The following is a 24,690-nucleotide window of genomic DNA, read 5'->3' as shown; positions in this document are numbered from 1 at the left end:
GAGGAAGTAATCTGCTGTTAGGAAATCGCTGTGCACCAGCTTGTATTGAGTAACTGGGTTCCAAGGAGATGTACTGTTTGGCATAAAGTACTGTACCCCCTTTTGGAAAGGCAAAACAAAGGCACCAAAGTAATTTTCTATTTCTTCTTTTTCATTGATTGCTTAAATTAACAAACCACATTGCTATTGTCCCAGTAGTCTTTCTGTTTATTCTCATCATTTGTCTATATAATTGTATCGAGTGAGTGAGGTGAACAATGCGTGGGTACACGATGTGAGTGCGTTCGCTTTCAGGTCGCCTCCGTGCAAAATTGGAATCTAAGCATTCTGCTTTGTTTTTGTCTTTGAACCTTTTGAGTTTTGAAGAAGTTTGCACTGTGCTCAGTAGCAGGTTAGAGGAAGCAAAATGACTAATTCCGAGGCTGTGAAAATACATTTGGTTCTCAGTAGTAGGTCATTGTTCCTTTCTGTCACTCTGCATGTTTACAAATAATGAATGTGCTTCGTTATTACAGTTATTACATATAATTATGCATTAAAACTAATTATTGAATTTTTTCTACTTGACAGTTAGATTGTCACTTGATATTTGTAGCTATAATAACTACCGTCAAAGAAAAACTATATTATCAAAGATTAAATGCCACAAAGCACCCAGTGGTCTGTTTGCCGTCTCTGTAGTAACACACTGGCTGAATATATTGTTGTTCTGTACTATTTGATGGCAAAAGTTCCCAATTTCTTTTAAGGATATATTCTCAAAGGGTACCACACAAGTCTTAAAAGCATGTTGCCAGTTCCCATAGTAACAGTTACAAGTTAAAGGGAGAACAGCCAGATTCCCCATGCGAAAGCACAGTTCAGAGCCTCAGCTCTGACATGAAGCCCCATCAAATTACACAATGCCTTATAAGCAACTCAGGTTGATTTGAAGCATTAATGCAGTTTCCTGCTTTAGGATGCACACAAAGGGCGACAGAGGCGGTCTCGTCCCCCGTGTCTCGTACACTAGCAACATGGATATCTTGCAGTGGTGTGATGCATCTGCTTATGTGCTCTTTGCTGATGATGTGAAATTGGTAGCATTCCCATGATAGTGTGTACTTGTCACCAGAAACTCTGAGCTTTCGGTTCAGGAGACATTTGTGACTGCAGATCTGCACGGCTGACATGACTGAAAAGACCTTTACATGGGAACTTCAGGGTGTTCACAACATTTCCTATTGACTTTTCTGAAGTGCTCTTTGCTGCCTTGACATTGGCGGTGCATAATGACCCAGTGGCGCTGGTGTAAGAAGTGTGCTGATGCTTCATTAACTTCAAAAAGCATCTTTGTGCTTTGCAACATCAGAGAGATCTGGCTGAGACATAGCAGGTGAGAGAGCCCACTGCTGGCTGCTGTTCATGGCTGCACCATTAGGCCTCAGTAATCCTAGCTAAGTGTACTGTGCTGAAAAGGACCAAACCACTATCTTCGGCACATTTGTTCAGAACATCATATAGCTGCTAGAGCTGCCAGATTTTGACCAGTGAAAACACAAAATAATAATTTATTTCCCTTGTTAAAAGCCCATTTTAATGGTCTTTGAACATGGAGACTCCCAGGAGAGTTTTGTGTTACTAGAGTCAATAAATCATCATTGTTCCTGGTCTTTTTATCCTTTATTAAACTCTATCATTGACAAATATGACACCCAAGCAATCTTGTCACTATTATACATAATTTTGTCCATAGAAAGATTTATCCATATGCATACGTTTGGGGTTTTTTTTTGTTTTCAAGTTCACTTATAGATTGCCACCATAATATTCACCTGCTGTGGCGACAACCTTGCTTGATGCCAGGAAGATAAAACGTCCATGACTTCTCATTTGTATAGCAGAAAAGCTATTTTCCCACAGTGGAATGCAGCACACGTGGGGGATTTTAAGAAAGTGTGTTTTAATCAAACTACTCAGTTTTCATGGACAGATTGGTAGCTGCATAGCTGTCACCTATGCAGATAGCAGGGCCACAGAGCACCTTGTTTCAATTAGTTCTGGGATAGTGTTTGCTGCGGAGATGGCATCGACTATGGTCGAGTCACATGGGCTAAAATGGCTTTCTCCAAGGACATGTGTTCTGGAGAAATGGTGTCACTTGTCAGAATCTAATGAAGCACTCTCCTGGTTTAATCAATCCTCGCTCTCAGAAAAAGAGGTGGAAAGGAAGTCTAGGGGAAAAGGAAGAGAGGGAGGGGGAGGGATCTATAGCGAGGGAGATGAGTTTCATGTAATGGGCCCCTTCTTAGCAAATACCTCACTCATTTACATGCAGTTCAGAAATCTCCTGAGAGAAAGTTGACAAGTCGTCAGATCTGATTAATCAGCTAATTACCAACGGGTATCAGAGGCCGTGTTAAAAAATAGAGACAATTAAACAGCCTCACAATGTAAGTTATTTTTGATGAATCCTTCTCAGCAGCCTTTAACTGTCTAATAGGAATGTCACTCAAGCAGTCACCCCTGTAAAATATTGCAGCTGAGAAAGCCACAGGAATAATGCGGTTAAACCTCAAAGATCCTCCCCAACTTAAGAGAGACAGAATCAGTCTTTCATTAAGATAATCAGCTTTTCCACCATCAGACTCTGTTTTTGTGCTTGGAACAAATCAATGCTGCCATCTTAAATTTCTTCCTAGAGCTTAATAAGTTCTGATGAATGGCTGTTTTGCAAGGATGGCCTTACAATTATGTCATTATCACCCCTGAGAAAGGATATGTGTGGTTTTATTCTTGGCAGCGCACAGTTTTGTGACATGTGGGAAAATTAGCTTCGGTGAGGGGGAAGTGCATTTGTTTACTCATTTTAACCTTGACTCACCCACACACCAGCACTCGTCTTTGAGAGACGGGGGCCAGAGTGAGTCAAAGACGTTGCATTATTCCAGCCATATTAGCAGGATCAGCTATGAATGATGATATCAGATCAGCTAGGGGTCAGCTAGTATGTGAACCTTTGGATGATTCCCCTTACAGCTTAGCAGCGCTAACTTTCATCTTCCTTTGTCGGAGCTGTGGCAGAGAGCTGCTTTAGAGAGCAGAGGTGCAGTCAGCTTTGCCACAGGGCTTTACCAGTTGGGTTAAACTGGATGGAGTGACAGCGTTCTCATCAATTTAGCAAGAAAGCGTGAGGATGGATCCTTCTGTAAGCACAGTCAACCGGTGCCAACATCTGTTCACGCTTCCCTGAACACGCAATAGTTGGCTGCCATGTGAGAAAATGAAGTTTAGAAAGAAGAGGTGGGGGAGAAATCCTAGTCATGTGCCAAAATTATTTGAATAAAATATATATATCTAGTTAGACATGTATAGGTAATGTATTCGTGTCACTGAAGGAGAAATTTGAGTTCGTCTGTCTGATTTTTAAAATTTATTTCCAGCCAGACAGCATCGGGGAAGTGAAAGAGGAAGAGAGGGCATGAAACTGTTTACAGGCCTTTATGTAACAGCCTGTGTCAACTTCTAGTGTTCACTGGTTGTCACTTCTTCTTTCCTTCTAGTCCTACAACACTATAATGTGCAAAGACAGTAACACACAGTGATAGTGAGAGAAGGTGACATTGATTTAAGAAAAAAAAGGCCTATGTGGTTTTTTATTTACATTTCTTCTTCACCGGAAGCAAATGAGGTTATTGTCAGGAGAATTCAGTATGCCTATATAATGATTGTGAATGTTTACCCGCCAGGTTGGCAGGAAAGCAGCAGCGGGTAATGGGAAATAGCACAGGGAGCTTCCTCAGCATAAATTTAAATTACTGACAAGAAGATGCTATCTGAGCTGACATTAGATCTTTTAATTGCCTTAAATATTATCACGACTCTAACTGGTTGTGAAACACACCCTTAAAAATGTACTTAACTTCACTAGTCTAGATTGTTGCAAGATATTTTTTCTAAAATTTGATCTCTCAATTTTTTTTTTTTCCGCATAGGAAATTAACAGCTCAGGATTTAACATCCGGATTTAAAAAAACAAGAAAAGAAAGAAAGAAAAAGATTTAAAATTTTTAATCACCCCTATTGGATTAAAAGTCTACTAAAACCTTATTGATTCTTCACTGTTATATTCCAGTTTCCATTACTGAAAGAGTCTTTGTAACAAAATATAGCAAAAATAATCTTAAACTCACTTCAGTGACTTTGGGAAGATTTCAGCTTACATGTGTATTATTTAAAATACTTTACTGTCTCCGCATAACAGTAAATTCCAGTAGATAATGTAGTTTATTTTTAGCAGCTGTGAAACAGACATGGCGGTCAGTCCATTGCTGCAGGATCTGTTGGTTTTCTCAATGTGATAATGTGGCGATCGGTCAGTGTAATAAAACTTGCGAGACTACGGCAAGAACATCCTTGAATAAAACAAGTAATGCACCATATATTACTGACATCTAACAGCAGTGCCGCTACGTGCAGCCATTTGTCTCTTTCTTTTCTCTGACAGAGACAAGAGACATTATGATGTCAGCTTTGCAAAGGCTCCTCTAGCTATGTGAAATTTGTTTGTCTTCGCCTGTCATGGTGGAGTCTGTCTCAATCTGTGCGCTATAGCACATTGCGCTTCTCACATCGCCGCCTGCATTATTCATAGATTCAAAGGCCACATGTGTATATCCTGTATATTATTACACTGTCACTTCAAGCAGATGCAGGTTAAGGGAGCATTTTGAGGATCTTGGTCTTCTGCTCCCTTTGCTAGCTTGTTCTCACCCTTGAACTTCCTGCTTCTGCAAACCTACAAGGGTTTTGGTGTGCAGGCTGACAGAGTGACTTCTAGCCCCCACGTTCTCACTGCGGGGAGGGGGAGTTGCTCTTTGCTCAGATCCTGCCAAGATCACACCTCATTATCCAAATGAGACATTAGCATGGCCCGTTCCCTCGCTTGCACAGCATAGGCCGCCCCATGAAGTCTCTTCTGTGTTCTGTGCTGTGCCAGGGGAAAGCACTGAGGGGGAAGATATTGTGGCTGCAGCTCATTTTGCATAAAATGGAGGAGGGAAGTGCTCACTGTGTAAAAAGAGTCTTTTTTTTTTATATTTGGAGAAGAAGAGATAACCCGGCTGGAGATGTGAAATGCAAATGTCACCAGGGGAGAGCATGTGAGAGCAGAGCAGCTGAGATCGTAGTGATTTATCTTAACATTTGTTTCTGCATGGCTTGCTGTTTCTGCTCTCCGGAGGATATGCAGAGGAGAGGGATGTGGCAGACAGATGGAGCAGGGGGATTGGCTGAGCCCCTTCGGCCCAGCTCACCTCCTCTGTCCTCCTCCTCCCTGTCCACCCATGTGGTGTTGGATCTGTCACGCCTCCATGAGAGCCTGATGAAGTAGGTCAGACGCTGTCCCGGGGTCTGACCACTGGCTCCGAAGCTGCTGCTGCTGCTGTTGGTGATGCTTTGTGGTGATTCACTCATTACGCTCAAAAATAACAACAAGGGGAGAAAATAAAGGGGGGGGGGGGGAGACGGGACAGAGAAAAAGCACAGGGTAGGATGGTGTGGTAAACAAACAGCTCGCTGACCCCTTGCTGACTTAATACGTGCTAACATGCAGATTTGTTTGCTGCATGTCTGCTGACCCAATAACTCAGCTGCACATCACTTTGACTAAGCACTGCAGCCGCAGATGCAAATGCATTAATAATGTTACCTGCGTAAACATGATTTTTTTAAAAGAGTTGCATTGGCATTTAGATGCTGGTGTAAATATTCATTGCTCATTAAGGGTGCATTAAAAATGATTATTGCCCCGTAGCGCAAAATGACGGATATTATACTTGCAAGAGGACCAGCTTGCTTTCTAAAATGTTCTGGCGCGCCAGTATTTTCCTGTACTTTCAAATGCGACCTTCATGTCGGATTACTGTTATAATAGTCATAACAATGGCGGCTTTGTTTATTTCAACTACAAATAACCATATATGAAAGAGAGTCGGTGGTGTGAATTCTTGGTCTCAGTCAGAGATGACACGCTGTTTCTGCTGAGAGGAGATGAAAACAAGAAACAGTCGCTGTTTTTTCTGACTCGATGGTCCTGCAAGTTGCTGCATGTTCACACGTTGAGGCTACAGATGATGTCACCCGTGTTTTGATTCCAGTAGTTTCACAGCATTGTCTCCTCCAGCATATCCCATCCTTCTAACCCACTGGTTTTATGACAGGGAATTGGATTTGAATTTGTGGGAAGCTTTTAATGGCACAAGTGAGGTGAGCTTGTGTCTCCGAAGTCAGTGGAAGCAAAAACAATCTATAGTGACAAACGGGAAGAAATGGCAGCTATTGGGAGGGAATATCTGATAGGCTGAAAAAGAGATTTGCCCCAGCCGCAACTCTCAAAGCAGCATGTTAAATTCCTGTCAGTGATGAGCTTTTATTCGTCGTGGCGGCATTACATTTCCATGACTTCAAAACCACTGGCAAATTCAGACAAGAGAGGTAATGAGGATCTGTTAAATCAGTGAATTAATGTGTCTTCTCTGATTGTGCCCTTCCTCACTCACTCACTCGCTCATTATGCCATTCTTTATTTTGTGTTGTCACTCCTCAAGCTCTTAAGGCGTTTGCTCAATCGTTTTCCTTGTTGCCACTCCTCAACTTCTTAGAGTAGCCCTCTATGTTCTTTTCATCTTTTGTTGTCAGCTGCTTGTTCCTCCTTTAGTCATATTAAAACACCACTCCCAGCGCCACTCTTTGAAAATCCTCTCTCATTTTCCCAGCTTCTTTCATAACCTTGTCCAAGTGATTGCGCTAAGTCTCAGGAATGTTTTTACCTGTCTCTCCTCCTTTTTTTTTTCATGTGCAGACATGACTGGAGCACACCCAGTAACAGTATCTGCAGGACGGAGTTGTGAAACTGTTTCTCTCACTTTAAAGCCCCCTCTGCTTTCTACAATCATTTCCCGCACTATCTCCGAGCATCTGCTGCTTCTACATTGAAATGCAAACCCCTGCTCAGAATACATGTTGTTTTCTGAAGCCACAAATCATTTTTATTACAAAATATATATGCATGTATATTATATATATATATATATATATACACAGCATTTATTCATTTTTCTTAAGTCTCACTTGTGTTTTGCACAAATGACTCAGATGAGAAGCTCTCATTGCGTTGTGAAGAAAACATATTGTGTCACTTGGATATTTGGAGGTAGTAAATCATCCACTTGATCATGTCAGATGTGAGGGTTCAGAGTGGTATGAATAACCCAATACGAAATGGCATTGTTGTTAGAGTAGCTGTAAGATTTCCTGTTATTTTTTCCCCCCCTGTATAAATCCGTCACGCCTCTGGATTGAATTATAGTCTTTCACAGCACATCCTTCCACCTATTAATCTCAATACTACATTTTATTCGTTGCAACTAAAAGTTCCCCCACTATCTGCATTTTTCCTCACGGGTGTTAATAGACATTGCCTTTTACAGCGTGGAACAGTATCAGGGCCATTGTTGTGCTGCTGAGGTCTTTTTTTGATCTGTCCATTGGCAGGTAATGCCGGCAGCGAAGGCGCGCTAGTGAAACGCCTCCTCATTTTTCTGTGCTGTCAAACACCTACATAACCCAGCCATTCATTTCATTTATTTTTTTGATTATATAAGGTGATTAGCTTGCACCCTAGCTGCTCTAATTTAACATAAATTCACAGAGTCCGTGAACTAGACAAAGCTTGCTGTGCTGGAGATATGTTCACGTATGCACATGGCTGGTGGTGTGATTTTACAGAGGGATAAGCACAGAGAGGAAATGCGCTGGGTAACATGGTGAGAGCAGACAGTCCTCTTTGCCAACACGGCGTTTTAAGTTGCAAAATAGAAGCAGTGTTCCTGTACTGCACTCAGTGATTTGATGAGCAATTTCTGGTCTTTCTGAGTTCCTCTCTCTCCCTTAAAGTGCCCCCAAACACAGAGCTGAAGCTATCTAAAAACATCAGTAGTCCTCCTTCCATTGCCGCTCCAGTAAAACAACTTAATACCTCCTTTCGAAAACGCAATTTGTTGTTTTTGGTGCAGCAGCTTGCAAAGCTTCCTCCAGGCTGGATACACCAGCCTAAAACCCACAAAAAATACCTGGAGGTTTACAACCTCTTTCGTGTCTGTGCTTTTTTTTTTTTATAAATGAACACTTGTACAGTTATTAGTGTTGACATTCACATTCGGCAAATACGAGTGTCAGAGGTAGCTTCGCTTGATGCTTTATAGCAATGAAGATGGCAGGGATCACCTTCTTTCACTGCTGCTATTCTGCAATTTAAATGCTCTGTCCTTATGTTTTTCACCTCTTTAAATGATGGTAAATATGGAGTCTTGGCAACCTTTGAAATGCAGTACAATAATCTCCCTAATTAAGATTGAATAAGGGGACTGATGAGAGCAAAAACAGATCCTAGTTACAGACGAGGGCAGTGAAGGGTAGAAGAGAGGATTACAGGAGAATATTTTTCCTTTTCTCTTTGCCCCTTCAATCCTCTGGATTTTCACCCGTCTTTGGACTTGGTGAGAGGATGTGTTCTCTAGCAGGGGTGACCTGGCTCTGCTCTCTCATTGATGTGTGTAATGAAGGCCTGTGTCTGAATAATCCCATTAGGTGGTCAGATTAAAACCTGAGCTGATATTTGAGACTGTGCCCGGCACGGCTATAGAAATTGGAGAGCTTTGCTGTCGGCCCTTGGAGAAAGGGTCCAGATGAAGAGCGGCTACGGAGAGCGACCGTGTTTGGGAGGTCTCGTCTGTAGACTGATAAAGTGCCATTGTAATTAAAGCAGAGCGGAAGGCTTTAGTAGCTTCCTAACTTCACTCACTACCATCATTTTATACTTGAATTAGGTTTGAGATTCATCATTTCCAGTAAAGAGCATTTCTCACCATGTGTAATGGCTTTGATTCACCCGTTAAGGGCAATAATTTGAAAAAGATTTTCTGCTTAAGTGGGAAATTTGTCTTTTTTGTGTTGCTTGATGAGGATGGCTTAGATTTGCTGTTATTGCAGTGGTGTTCTGATCCACCTCTATCCGACTTACTGATTACGCGTGGGGATAATTTATCTCCAAGGAACATTTAGGATTGCTCAACGTAAACCTTCATTTTTGTTCAATTATGACCCATTACTTGTAAATGAGCTTCAAATTTCAGAAAGACACTTTGCCCATGCATATTTTCCCCACCCCTGTTAGATCAACACAGATGCAATTCTGATCTCGGTTGTTGCCTTTAAAACCTTTAATAAGCGCCATAAATCATTTGTGTGCATGTTGTACAGACTACAGCTGAAATTCACTCGTAAAAAATGTCATAAAATAAGAAACGCATCCTTTTTCTTTTCGAATACAGCTAACGTATTTAGTGTTATCAGTGCGTGTTACATTATCATGTGCCTAATGGGCGTGTAATTAAGCAGTAAGACTGTAAAGACAGTATCAGAAGGAAATGAAAAAGCAGCATGTATTTCACCTATATTGCTTTTCCCTGCCTTTTTTCGGACTTTACATACAATTCTCTGGTTTGCTCCGTGTGAACAGGAAGCTCATTCCTTTGTTTCTCACAGTCTCTTATTCCCTTCTTCCAGGCCTTTCCCACACCATTTGTTTAGTAGATGGTGTAACTGTGTTGTATCCCCCTACCTTTCTGTTGAGGATTCAGTGTTCACCATTGAAGTTAAATGTGCTTCTGCTCTGCCGGTTTACCTAAGCACTACCTATGCGCCTCAAGGCTTTGATCACATTTCAGATAAAAAGTCCCTCTTGTCTGTGTGCTCTAAGGAGCTTTGCACAGTTTGTAGTTTCAAGTGAAGATGTACACATACGGGACAGCACTTTCATGTTAGTTTTACTGTATGCTGCACCCACATTTGACTCAAAAGTAGTCCTTTTGTTTTGTGTTTTTTGTTTTGTTTTGTTTTTTCCTGTATGTACGCTGCGCACTCTCTAAATGGTGGACTGAACATAGCGCCTCATTTTAGTGATGCTATGGACATGGCAGTTGGGAATTTGAATTTTGAATGTCAGTATAGAGTCAACATATTCCTTTGGCTTGTGCAAGGTGAAATCCCAGCCTTCATACTCTAACATCTTTGTCATTATCTCTCACAGGCCATTAGTCATATTCGCTCTGTTCTAGATTGGAGAACACCGAGGCTTATGATAATTTTCTCTCTTTCCTCCTCTCTCTGTAGTCAATAATATGTATTTTTCATGGAGGCATATGCTATTTTTTGCCGTGTGCTCCTCTGCTTGAATGGAAGAGCTTCGTGTTTATCAGCTCTCTAAGTGCATCATGGCTGTGTATGCTTGGCTGCTGATAATCATCTCTGGCAGTGCTCTTTCATTTCATTACCACGATGCTGGTGATCAAAATGTCTTGTTTTAATTATTTATGTTGGACTGTACTGCAGTATATCGTTGAATATGTTTACTTTGACTTGTAAGTGAAACTTGTTAACTGAAGAGCCATATCAATTATAAACCCATCTCCAAAATGTTAGGATGCTGTTTAAAGTAAGAATAAAAACAGAATGATTTGCAAGTAGCGCAATGCCTATGTTCATCAGGAACAGTACAATACCAATGTGCTGGGGACAGGTCTGGACAGCAGATAAGCCAGTAGACTCCTTACAGAGACATGTCTTAAAAAGACAAAAGGAAAAAAAGAAGTAGTGCATGTAGGACCACCTAGCTATCACAATGACGCATTTTAGACTATGCACTGCTCCACCCTGGTTGCCTTTCTGCTGTTTAACTCAAAGAATACGATTCTTAAAAATGAGCAGACATTTTCAACATTTGAAATGTTGTATTTGTACCACTTTCAATTGAATATAGGCTTTAAATCACTTGCAAATCATTTCATTCTCTTTTCATTTTACACAGCATCCCAGCTTCTCTGGAAATGGGGTTGTAATTCCTTCACTGTTTGCCTATTAAATTGTTTAATTTTCCTCCGCCTTCTAATCAGAGAAGAAATGATGGTTAATGCATGCTGACAAAGCTTCATTTACTTTAATGTCTTCAGTCATTTTACTCTTTGATGGTGTTCTGTGGTGGACTGGCTGGTTTTTTCATTATTTCCGCGTCTAAAACTGCATGTGGCTGTAGCTGAGCTTTTACGATATGTCACTAAAGACTACTGTTGGGCTGGGAGGGGGTGTTGTCGTGGCGCCAGGGGTCCTTCCCTTTCCCCTTTGCTTTTCCGTCCTTGTCTCCCTTACTCCATCTTTCCTAAAAAAAAAAAAAATGCACCTGCACAAACGCACCTCTTCCCACCAGAGCACTGACACACTCCCTTCCATCTGTGTTTTCCTACCCAGAAATTCCTGTCCCCACCTACGGTGGCACCACACATGTCCCACAGGAGCAACACAATGCAGGTGTCGCCATCGGGGGTGCTGTGGGGGGTGTTGCCCTCTTGGGTCTGGCGGCCATACTGCTCTTCATATTCCTGCGCCGCCGCCAGCGCACCTTCAAGGGAGACTACAGCACCAAGAAACATGTGTTCGGAAATGGGTACAGCAAGGCTGGTGGGCTGCCTACCCACCCCCCCATCCCTAAGAACTTGCAGTACCCGGACGACTCGGACGAAGAGAAGAAACCCGCCCAGATTGGTACCACTGGAGGGTTTGAGGCAGGCGACCGTGATTTCGATGCTGAATCAGACCTGAAGAGGCCCTATTTCACTGTGGATGAAGGAGAGAGCCGAGATTACGATGAGCGGACTCTGGCTTTCCAGTATGAGCCTGAATCTGAAATAGCCGATGATATGATCTCTCAAACCGATGGTTCTGTCATTTCTAAGAAAGAATGGTATGTGTAGTGGCATGCAACAACCAAACCAAACAACCCTTTGTCCCCCACCTCCATTCCACCTCACCCTTCACCTCCATCACGACCCCCACCCTCCCATTTATCAAACTGCACTATCATAGTCCCTCTTTTGGTCACCCTAATATCCCGCCCCCTTTCACATCTGACCCCATCCAACTAATATCAACTAGAAAATCAAGTGTCTATTTAAAGTGCTAGCAACATCAACTTCTCAGCATTGGTATCAGTACCATCAGGTGAATGGGCAAAGTGTACAAACTAAGGTATGTAGATGGACACACTGTTGCTGACATACAAGGTCGGTGTGGTGATTGGTCGATTAATCCTGGTGTATTCTTCATTTCGTGTATTTTTTCATATTATAAATGTGTTAAATGTATAAAAAGAGACAGCAGGTTGAGGTTTTGCTGAGCACATTTGTGAAAGTCCTACACTGGATGTTCAGTTTGTTTTCTTTTTCTTTCTACATTAGCATTGCAGTTTTGTTATTGTTTTTATAAATGTCTTTTTGTATGATTTTTAAGTGACCAGAGAACTGAGAGTTAAGTGTCTAACATAATTACAGGTGGAGTTCTACGTGTGTGTAGTTTTGTGGTCAAATGTTTCAGAGAAATTGGGGGGGGGAAATGGGATACATACTGTTTCTCAGTGGGGTTAGCGTTACTAATTTTTATATATTCGCAGCATTAAAACACATATGTTAATGCTGTTTTCCAAAGGTGTGGCTAGCATTTCTTGACCCCCTGTGTTTATGTGCTCGACTTGTTTCTTTACCGAGAGGAAGTCAGTCTACTGAGCCATATGGACATGGCAGTAACATATAAATATCCAGTATGCTTTATTTTTTTTTAATTAATTTCAAGCGTTAGTGCCCTTATTGTTGCAGCAGTATAGCCGAGGAGAGAAGGGCTGCAATTGTATCATACAAAACAGTTTCTACTTTTCAGTGGTGCATCACAGTCATGTCCAAAAGACACTTGGTGAGTTTCACAGGGAAATCTTCAAAAATGCTCTGAAATGTCATGATTGTCATTTGACTTGAACAGTTTGACTTGTGTACACAATCTCGAAATCTTACCACTGTAATGAAATGTCTGTCTTTTGCATTTAGCTGTCATAATTATATTTTTTTCTGACCCTCTTTTTTTTTTTTTTTTCTTTTCAAATGGATGTCAGTCAAAAGTGTCTGAGGAGTTTTCCTGTAACGACTCTGTCTCTCTTTATAATTGTGACTTTACTGAATAGTTGGCTTACATCAACAGCATTTTCTATGAGGAGTCATCCATGGACACAGAGGACACAAATAGGAGAAACTGATGTTTTCATTTCAGTCTGAAGAGAAAACATGCTAACAAGTAAAGGGAATTTAAAATATGGTGGCCCTTCTGAAGTCACCTGCTGCTTTCATGATGCTTTTGTTCATTTTCTTTTGCTTTTTAAGTGACTATCCAGAGATTTTAAGGTGGTTTTAAAATTATAAGAGTTGCTTCCTTAATTTTGGCATCTCAGTCTGCTAATGGGGAATCAATGACTCTGTCTGCAGGCTCTCTATATACTATATCTATATATGTTTTTAAAATCACCGCTAACAAGTGCCAGTGGATGCTAGCATAGCTAATGACTTGTTTCTCTCCTCAGCACAGAGGTTCATTACACAATCAGCAAAATGTATTTGCATCAACAAAAAAAAAGCGCAATGTGAAAAATTGGTTATAATGGAAGCATTGGAGGAAATCTATCAATGTAAACGACATATCTGACTGGCTCTGAACAATATAAATACTGTATTAAGCCTTATTTTATGCATGTTTTGTGTGTGGGAGTGGAAGTGCATATGTTGCTATTTTTTTCCTATCAGTTCCAGTGTGCTTATCCTCATTTGCAGCTCAGAAGACTACACTTTGTCGGTGTCGTCAGTATTGACAGAGGTATGAGTTCCTAGGTACACAGTACCCAGCAACAATTTTGCAGTTAACACAAGAAAAGTGTAAAGTATATATAAATATATATAGAATAATAAAAATGAAAAAAAATAACATCTCTGTGAGAGCAGTTCCCTCTGCTCGAGATGTGAATGTTTTACAGTCCACGCTTGTCTACTGTATGTTTTTAGATGAGCATGTTAATCATGAACCTCAAACTATATTGTATTTTCAAAACAAATCAGCATCACAGTATGGGGAATTGTTTTTTTTAAGTCTGTTAGTCTCAATTTAGTTAGTCAGCCTTATTTTCTAAAGCCTTACTTCTTTTCTGTTAAGTGCATCTACTATGGAGTGAGGAGTACAAGGTCTGCCACTGAAGGTTTCAGAGGGGGAAGCTCATTGACAGCAGTGGGGTTGCTACTTTCAATATTCTGAAGCAAAATACAGTTTTATGGTCTTTACTTTATTGTTCACCTGCAGGTGGAGTGCTTTGCTGTAACTTTTGAACTTCACACAGTTTGCATCAGAGCATAATAGACGCAAACATATCGAAAGCACCCTTTGTTCATGCATTCAGTGCCTGTCAAAGTTAGGAGGCATGGGGTAGTCTAAACAGTTACTGCTCCACCATTCAAGCTATTCATACCCTGAATAATATCGTGGATATTATTAAACTACAATGCAGACCGCAAACCTGTTAAATATAAGACAGCTTATGGTCGCTTGCTTACAGTGAATATTATAGCAGGTATAGAGGAGCTTTAGCAAGGTACAAACAATGTGTGTACACCTGATCTTTAAATCAGCTAATTCTGCACTAATTCTGAGAGTTGAACACCTGAAGAGATCTAACCTTTGCAACTTGGTTGCACGTCGCTGAATTTTCTGAGCACAACATTTGAAACGCTGGTCCAGTTAAGAGAAATTCAACTTGTACTTACAAACATCACCCCCTTTTTAAAGCACAATTTTAAGGTTTCATCTGACATCTAACATCAGTTATGTAACCACTGCCACACTTGCTTGTCAGATATGTTGGCGTGAGAAAGCCTTTTATTTTGGGGTCAACAGTCTGTATAGTTGTATATGTAAACATTGTCTTCATGTCGTTGGGGTTTTATGAGTTTCTATTTTGTAATACTGACTGTAATTTCATTCCATCCTAATCTCTCTTTTTTTTGTATGTTTCAGTATGTTTCAACATTCCACTGTAAATAATGTACATAAGGTTGAGATTATAGTTGGGATTTATTTCGGGACAGCCGTGTAGGGACCCTGTCATGTAAAATATGCCTATTTTGACCACAAACATGGAGACTCGATGATGGATAGATGATGTTGATGCATAGCTTATTTCCAAAGTCCCACCTAAAAATGCTCCCCTAGTACATTTTTTTAATATGCCAGTAGTGGCTTCACTGTTGGGGGTAATGCATACAGTGTGTCGATGTAATGTTATTAAAAGAAAGTCAAAAGAGAGAAATTGTCTGTATGCAGCCATGTGAATGTATATTTCTGAGGGTGATACAAATACAAAAAACAAAAAAATCTATTGTTCAATTGTGATGACCCAGTGAAGTAACTTGTATTTGTTTTCAGCATTAAATGAGTTCAATAGTCAAAAGCGTTCTGTCCCAGTTCACTGATTGGATAGATGTGTGTTATCTGATTGAATATGGTTTATGTCTGCAGCACATTTCTTATCGCTGTGTATTGATTTTGGTAATTGCAGCTTTTTCCCAGTCGGTTCGACCAGTAATTTATCCTTGTCACCTCATGCCGGTGCTTATTTGGACTTTTTTTTTTATTATTATTATTATTTTCTTGTGAGCCTTAAATGTAAGACATGATACGTTTGTTCTGTAAATAAATAAGACTACAAATAAATCAAATTTAACAAACATAGACCTTGTTAGTACAATATTTAACAATTTCAAAAAGCACAAATAGTGTCCAGGCTACAACGGGACAGTTCTCTTTGTACCTTATCGATCTGTTCACAGTCATCGCTGTAGTTCACTGTATTTTTTTTTTAACCTTATGAGACAAAGATGACAGATTCAAAGTGTTTTTCAAAGCTACAGTTTCCATATGTGAATTACTTTAGTATAACGTATGTCTTCATTTTATCTGAAGTTAACACAAGACAGATAAAAGGATACATACAGTATATAATAAGAGCCTTTGATGGTTATAACAGTAGTTTTTGCTATTTTTCTACTTTAATTGGAGAGCAAAAACTGTCAGGCAGATGTTGATTTTGAGTTCAGTGCTTAATGAAGCTACAGTGATATGATGAGAGAGGCCCAGTGTAGAGGCAGACAGATCTGTCTCAGACTGTGGGACTCAAGTGCAGACATCTGCATCGTGCACATTAAGAACAGCCCAGAGTTTGCAGCTGTTGCCATCCATTTGCTAAAAGAGCCCTTTGTAGCCCAAGGGGCTTTGATGGCACATAGGCTTTTAACATGCATGGCCATCTAGTTTTTTCTCCTCCTAATAGAGCCAGGAATGGAATTCTACAGCATATCCTCTATCAAAGTACTTTTTGGATGAAATATGGCTAGATTCCTGTTCTAAAGTATGTTCCTCCTGGGTCATAAATTCAAAAGCGAGTTTGTTAAAGTGTCTTTTACAGTGTGTGATGTCACTCCATTTAACATGGAGTGCAATAAGAGAATACAGATTACTCTAACATATTATGAATGAGAAAATTGAAAAACAATCTGACCGTGCCTGTCATCATTTATGTATTTCATTTTGTCATTAAATCAAGTTCCGAAATGCTTTATATTCAAATTTGAAGAAATCTTCAGTACTTCAACAGTTTTCATACATTTTTGTGGTGAATCACATACCAATTGGATTTAGATTTTTCTTTAGACGTCTGTTACATTTTGTAGGCCACAACTCTTCGCAAAATTCTGGTTTTAACCCAACCATCTGTGAGTTGTTGAGCTGCCAACAAGCCAGAAAAATAAATAAATAAATAAATAAAAATATCAGTCTTAATGAGTTCAGGAAAGCACACAGACAGCCTACGCCACGAGTCATTAAACTACTGTAATTAAATAGTTAATGATCATAGTGTATATTAATAAGCAATCCTTTGGGATGGCTTCAGGAGGAGAGTGTAGTCAATCAGTGAGGTGGCTTTTAGTAGCACTAGTTTGTTCCTTTAAGGCTACTTTGTGCACATATTTGCATACTGAAACAGGGAAAATAATATCTGATTTTGTCTCATTTAGATTTATAATGATTGGACTCAGCTGTGCAAGTCACATTGTGAAATATTTGTAATTGTTATTAAAATAAAATCAGATGATCATACCTGTGCCACAGACTGTTACAGTGTCTTAGTTCCACAGTTTATGCATCACTCTTTCTAATACTGCGTTCTTATTTTAAATAAAATGCATTGTTATTTGCACTTGTGCTATCCCACATACACTCTGAACTTATATTGCAGTGATCCATAATGAAATGTATAACTCTGAGGGGCACGTGTGCTCTCATAATAAATATGCTGCAAGTATTTAAACACATTCCCAAAAATGATACCGTCTACCAATATACAGCTTTCAACCTTTAATCAACAACGCCATCTCAGTTTTGTTTTTACATTTACACAAACGGCCTCAGAAGTTAATGTTCTGTAGATGTGTTAAAAGATAAAATACTTCATTTTTGGAACATGATAAGATAATATGCTGATATTTCGGATCTTACAGCTTTGCTAGTGGCACTCTGAGAATGCACTTCATATCAGCTCTGAGTCCTTGTTAACATGTGTAGAATGACATAACCTGCCAGCAAAGGTGCCTCTCAAGTAGTAGTGATATTACTTGCAATTGAATTCTGAACACTTTCTGAACAATCGTTTCAACATTCTATCATGATTATATCAGGAATGTAATTTGCAATAGGAAGTTATGGGAAGCCTAAACTTAGTTTCAAAATAATTAAATCTTTGTTTAAAGTTGCTAACAAATAAATATGCAATTTAAATTCGCTAATTTTAAAAATGTAATTGAATAACACAATGGTGGCAATATACTTGTTTGATGTTGAGCAGAACAGTGTCTGCTATGTTGGCTGATATACTTTTTTTTTTTAACTTTGATAAATAAAAGTTGGGCTGATTTTAACTCCATCAGTGTTGTACTAGAAATCCCTAAAGTTCAAGGATGATAAAACATAATGTGATTCAGTTGCATATAATTTGTGTGTTAGCAAAATTAAAAACAGTAAGTTACTACAAATTGTTTTTTAATTTAGTAGAACTTGAAATGTTTATCAGTGGGTAAACAATTAGCATTGCTTACCCAGAAAGATCAAGTACTGTATACTTGCAATAAATAAGTTGCCCTAACTAAGTTATCTGAAGTAAGCTTTACTTGGTTGTTTTGAGGTTATGAGTTTGGATCATTTTTTTAAGTTCTAAGAACTAATTAGATTTTACAGCATGATCGGAATGTAATAATCACATATAAACTGAAGCACTGGATATAGATTTAGTTTTTCTTATGACGGCACTAAATACAAAATTATAAGCATATTTTATCTGAGAGGACACTAATAACCGTGCCAGTCTTCATGGCACTGATCCAGTAGTTCTTATGTGATGATTTTGTCCAACAGAGAGAAAGGAGGACATCCAAAAAGCAATGTTCTAAAGATACACACACAATGAACTTTTAGGCAAACACCTTAGAATGTGTTATCACATTCATTCTTGGTCACCTCAGTGTGAGTATGTTCAAATGCTCATCCATTCAAGTCTTTTTTGCTCTTAGTTTTTCTCACTAGTGCAAATTAACTAGAAATATTTGGAGCTATTGTATGATACACAGTTACAAGGTACAATCAAAAAGTTGCCAGGTAAATAAAATAACATAAAATACTCAGCAGATTTTCCCTATTCTGATATTCTTGCATTTTAGCATTAATGTCTCAAACTGGCTCCACTTCCATGCTGAGGATCATTGGTGGTGATGAGAGCTGTGTCTTTGGCTAAAACCCAGGAGTTTTCAGTAGAAGAGTCCACAGTTTCCGAGCCCATAGAGCAGCTTGCTCTTTTTTTCCTTTTTGTTACATTTATGAGGTTGTACACTGTAAACTTGTACCAGTGGGTGCGACTGTCAACACTGTAGCATTATTCTGAGGTCTCTAGAGGAGAATATTCAGCAGAAACAGACTAAACTGTGATGCGGGCACATGATGAAAAGCTGGACTTTTCTTGCCGCGTCAACACAATCAGCACCTGCCCCACTCACCAGATTTGCCTCCCTGTGAGATCCTCCACTTCCCCAAAATGAAATCAAGGTGAAGAGTCAGAATTTTGATAAAGTGTAAATCCAGTGTGCATCACAGATGCATAAGTACAAGTGGACCGATGGGACATCTGAACGATCTAAAAACAGCAGCCACCCAGACATGCAGAAGAACACGATATTAAACGAGAGACAGCCAAAATAAAATTAGGAGGGTTTTTTGTATTTTTAACTGCAGATTTCTGGGATCTTGTACATCTGACATGTGCTGTTACATAATTTTAATAGAAACCTGCCAGGCAATTTACATGGTACATCAATTTATCCCATAATATAATATAAGACCCAGAGGCGCCTCATGCCAGCAGGCAAGGCAGGTAACCGTGTGGGCCCCAGGTGAGGAATAACAAACGTTAAACTGCAGCAGTGGCAATGCGCAAAGTTTGACGTGAAAGTCAGAGAGACCTCCCCAAGGGGGATCCACCTTACTCCTCTCACTCCCACTGCAAGTGGTGTTTATGATTCTGTTTAAACAAACCAAATGACTGACTGTCAATCAATGAAAATGAAGAACAGTTGTCCTTCTGTGAGAGAAAAAAGAAGGAAAGAGCAAGATAGTGGTGAGTCGAGCAGAATTTAATAATGATTAAATATAGTTATTATGAAAATAACTCAGTGCTACTAGAATGTAATGTAACCATCATCACATTATATCCTTTGTTTACGTTGATATTTTACATTAGTTAAGTTAGCTGCCAGAGCAGCCTGGTGTGGCCATGATCACATAATATGCCATGTTCTGTTTTTTGGCATTTCAGTCCAGTCAAGGAAAAAAATCACTTAGTTGATATCATTATAAAGCTATAAGACACTGGCGTGGTCTAAATAGACTTTGCTATGTTTTTATTTTAGAGGAAGGATGTGAAGGATTTTGTTTGTTTGTTTATTTTTCACAATTAGATCTCCCATTTTTTGTAGCCTACACAGGATAGTATGCCTAGTAGTATGCATCAGTTACCACATAATAAATATAATGCAGGTAAATACAGCTATTATTAAATAAACATATTTCTAATGTCAGTGAAATTTGGATGTCTCCAGTAACTCTTTTTTTTTGAGTGTATCCATTTAAGTGGAATAGCATTTTTGGCAGGCCCATTACTGTCATCATATGATACACTATTTTCAGCTTTTAACCAGTTATTTATAACAAAATGTCAGATTGATTTTCATGCCAAAAACAACTACAGCTCCATGAGAAAAATCAGCAGATACCGCTGGTATTTTCTCTATCCCTTGTGGTATTTTCATTGGTCATATGAGCAAATGTGTCCTAAGATGACTTGCGTCATCCCGTACTTCATTTCTGCATTTTGACTCTCAGTTCCCTGTTTATGTCTCCTCAGATTTCATCTCTCAGGCAACAAGTGGTGCGACCAAAGTTGACATATGTTTCCCTTGGAGCTCTATCCAATGCGAAGGCACAAAATTTGGAGACATAAACCTGCCATGACCAAACTGGGAAAATGAACTATGAGAAAGGCACATTCAAATCTCACGCCGTTCTTTCCATTCCCCAGATCCGCTCTTAACAATGAGCTGTTTTGTGCTGCACTGCTGCAGCTGACTGTATGATCCCACTAAAACAAGCACTATTGTAAATGACTATTGTTTCTAAAACACTAACACTGACACCTGGCTCAGTTTTCCTGTCATGTTTAGAGCTGATATGGTGTTTGCCATCCATTTAGGTCTTTCTCAATGCCTGTTTGTGTTTACAAAAAGAAAAAAATGTTTATGAATATATAAACATGGAGTGAGGCTGCTGCTCAAAATAAGCAGTGAAGTGATTCGTCTTCGTTGATCCTTCCATTGTTTGTTGTTATGTTATCTTTTGGCTTTTTTTCCTGTTTCATGGTGTGCATCACTGTCCTTGCGAACCTCTAGTTTCTTGTGAAATGTGTACACTACCTCGTGCCTCCTTTAATGCAAATGAAGTCTTGAACTGTATCCTGTCAACTCAGAGCGAAGCATTTCCACTGGAGAACATAAATCCATTGCAGCTCACAAGCTGGACTGACCAGCCGCTGGACTCGTTCAGGAACAATGACATCATTCTTCCACCACCTCCTCCTCAGCCAGAGGCACCGCTGCTGGGACTTAGCTCAGGTCCCATTGGTGTTTTAGCTCCAGGTTCTCCACTGGGATGCACCATCCCTGGAAACTTAAAATAAGAGTGCAAGCAGCTTTATACCTTTCAGTCCTGAAAAATGAATCAAAGGCTGCTAAAACAAAGCTCCTCGGATTATAATCCAGTGGGAATCATAACCGCCAGCACATATTGCCCTCTGTAACCTGACACAAATTACTGACTTCAAAACCACAGGCAGCTCTACATTTCAACAAAGCCACCTCATCTTGTATTTAGTGTAACCAAACATTCACTGTTTTCACAGACGATTTCTACAAAAGTGAAACTATGAAAATACTAGATTCCACTAGAAATGGTTCCACAATAAAGGTTGGGTTTTCATCAAAAAGCATTTAGCAAATGTTTGAGTGTGTTATTCAAAATAATAGAAAAATATCCATGAGAAATGAACAGCACGCATTCGTATTTCATCAGTTTTGTGCTAAAGAGCTGGTCGATGCGTTGGGCTTCTCCCGTGGAGCTTTCTGATTCGACCACATCAAAACAGTGAAATAAGTCACAAATCACAAAAGTAAAGCATGCAAGACATGATTGATCATCTATAAATAGAAAGGAATAACAACCAAAAATGATGTGTTCCCAAATGAAGCATTTATGTTGTATTTCAATGAATAACACGCCATTATTTATTTCTTTTATTTGTTTGCGGTCTCTCTCAGAGGTCAAGAGTTTTGCAATCATACAGTGGAATTGTTACTGCACTGTCAAATGTCGTTTCCATTGTGCTGAATGTTTTCTGATATTGTTTGCAAAGTTTTGTTTTTGTTTGGTAGAACATGTTTCACATATAATCTGATCAATTAAGCATGCAGTTTACACCCCACTGATGGACAGAACAAGTAAATTCTATTTCCAGAAAATGTGAAATGATAATGAATTGGCAATTATTTGGATTAACCCAGGATCAGTCTGCTGAAATTATTATTGCCTATTATTTTGTAAATGAGATGGCTCATAACAAACTGCTTGGATCCTATGAATACATTTGTTGGCACCTTGAGGGATGTCTGCACTAGCTACTGGAGACACACACACACACACACACCAGCCCTGCTTTGACACCCTCCCATTTTCAGAGCCAGTCATGGCGTGAGCAGCTCTGCTATCCAGCTGCGCATTAGCGTTCTCCAATTAAACTCAGCCATCCCAGAGCAGAACGAAAGGCCTAAACCCTCTGGTGAGAAAAGTGCTGACAACCCTCATCTACAAAGTCCTGCTGGGAATACTTTGTCCCTGTGACCATTTACCCAGTGTCATAGAAGTGGCGTGTGTGAGTGTCTGTGTGTGGGTTTAGGAGAGCCAGAGAGGAAGTTTGTGTGCATACCCTTCATCCCTTTGTTGACCAGTGCTTTTTTCTGCACTCAGCCTGAGTGACTTTAGACACAATAACAAATTAAAGTTTGTGCGCATGACCACTAATTCTTGATTTAGAAACTATGTCCTATTTCCTGTGCTTTTGAAGTTGGACTGATCAGTATTTTTATTTTTTATTTTTTGCATGCAAGTCTTGTCAAGAGCTTAAATTTACAAAAAAAAAAGTTTAAATATAAATCCCTGGAGAAGGTGAATAAACAACTAGCATCCTCCTTAAAAGATGGGGCGTGGCAGCAGAAACAGAGAGCTAGATTGAATATAGGCACAATCATCCCCAGTCATACTGAAGTAGAAGTCCAGAACGTTCCTTCATCAGTGATGCCAACAAAGGATGATTTTTGGTCTTAATTTTGTATGAAAACAAACAAACACAAAAAACATTTTTGTTTTTTTTACTTTTTAATTTTTTCTTAATTATGTTTTTGGATAAAATTCTACATCATTTACCATGCAGATTATTTCATTACACAGATGGATTTCTGATTAAATGCACTATTTGCAATTATTAATATTAAAAATCAATGTAGCTTGATATACCTTACCCCCCTCCTCTTTTTTTTCCCACTAGCCCAGTGGCAGGCTCATTTTACTAGCACTATTTAACTGACTAATGCTAAAGAGACAAAATTCTAATGGTTTTGGAAAGAAGAGACGATGAGCTTTATGAGGATCCTGGCGTATCACAGTAGCACAAAGCATTCACAAGGTACTGCACGCTGAACACAGACAGAAAAATTAGCTCTGTTAGATTCTACCATGTAAAATTTAAACGGGTATCAAAAAATGATGGTATAATTTTATCATCATACCATTCCACTTACCGTAACCATTTTGGGCTAAAGAGAAAATTCAAATGGTTTCATAAAGATGAAAATTATTTTGTAATTTTACAGCCAAAATTACAAAATATCTCCAGGCGTGCTGTGTGATACTTGGGTAATAAAGGGTACATTTGTCATTATTATTATTATTAGTTAAAAACCCTAATTTTTATAGCTAACATCAAGAAATCATACATATCCCCATGCTGCTGAAAACTAGGGCACCGTATTATTTTTCCAATACCAGCACTTTCTCTTCAGCAGCAGAGCTGACAGGTCTTGCCACATTCGGCTTTGACATGTATCTATGAAAATTATCCTCCTGTTAAATCCAGCTCTTAGCCAGTGTCCTTGGTGATCATCGAGCATGAATCTGCTGCTCTTGCTGGGAAAGAAAACGAATCACAGGATGAGTCAAATTTCTCTCAGCATCATTATGTCAGTTGAAATTAAAACTTCTCTGTCTCCCAGACATTAGGCATGCCATGAAATGAACCTTCACCTGTTAAAAATCACTGAACCCACTGACTGTAGGGAGAGCTCTATAGTCAACATTCGGAATGATTCATCAACCCGGTTACCACAGAGTTTCAGCATCTGACAAATGGGACAAATGGGGTAAATTAAGAACCCAGTGTCTCTCACCCCCACCCTCTCTTCCCTGACTATTGACTCTCACAGCTTTATCAGTGTACATTAGTGTCAGTGCCAGTCTACATTTAGACTAACTGTGCCAGAGGAGGCAGGCCATCAGCACATACAGCCATGTCTGTCGTCATGCAGAGCCAATGACCCTTTGTCAGAAACAATCCTCATCAGCAGAGCTATCAAGCCAAGGCTGCACTGTCCAGTGTTTGAGCTCTGAGACTGTTCTCCAATTGTGAAAAAACAAATCTTGAGGTTAGTATACAGATTTAAACCACAAAACTGCACAAGTTAGGACTTTTGTGTCTAAATGCGCCAGCTTCGTCAGCACAAATCACGGAACTGTGCCCCCGGCATGAAGTTGGTACAAAATTGACCGATGTCCAAATTGAACTCAGTGTTTGGGGAGAAACATTCTCCAACAACAAGGAAGAAAATTAATCATAACTAAAGAACATAATTAACAGCAGAAAATGGAAAAAACTGAAGCCATCAGTGCTTGATGTCTCGCCTTAGTTTTCTTACTTTTACTTTTGGTGTTCTTTATTGTACGGCAGCACACAATTCTGTGTGCACTTCACAC

At 39.5% G+C, this 24,690-nt stretch overlaps 1 protein-coding gene across 1 annotated transcript in view; it reads left to right on the top strand.

Annotated features, from left to right (window-relative positions):
- Positions 1-15,406, top strand: part of nectin1b (nectin cell adhesion molecule 1b) — a 73,730-nt gene extending 58,324 nt beyond the window's left edge. Inside the window, exon 6 of the mRNA XM_040037670.1 lies at positions 11,344-15,406. Coding sequence (XP_039893604.1) covers positions 11,344-11,846 — 503 coding nt within the window. The 3' untranslated portion in view covers positions 11,847-15,406. The remainder of the gene's footprint in view (positions 1-11,343) is intronic.
- Positions 15,407-24,690: the final 9,284 nt, after the last annotated feature.

This window comes from Simochromis diagramma, unplaced genomic scaffold (assembly GCF_900408965.1).
Source record: "Simochromis diagramma unplaced genomic scaffold, fSimDia1.1 OVJJ01000463.1, whole genome shotgun sequence".
NCBI classification, from domain to species: Eukaryota; Metazoa; Chordata; class Actinopteri; order Cichliformes; family Cichlidae; genus Simochromis; species Simochromis diagramma.
This window is presented reverse-complemented; position numbering and strand designations above follow the sequence as displayed.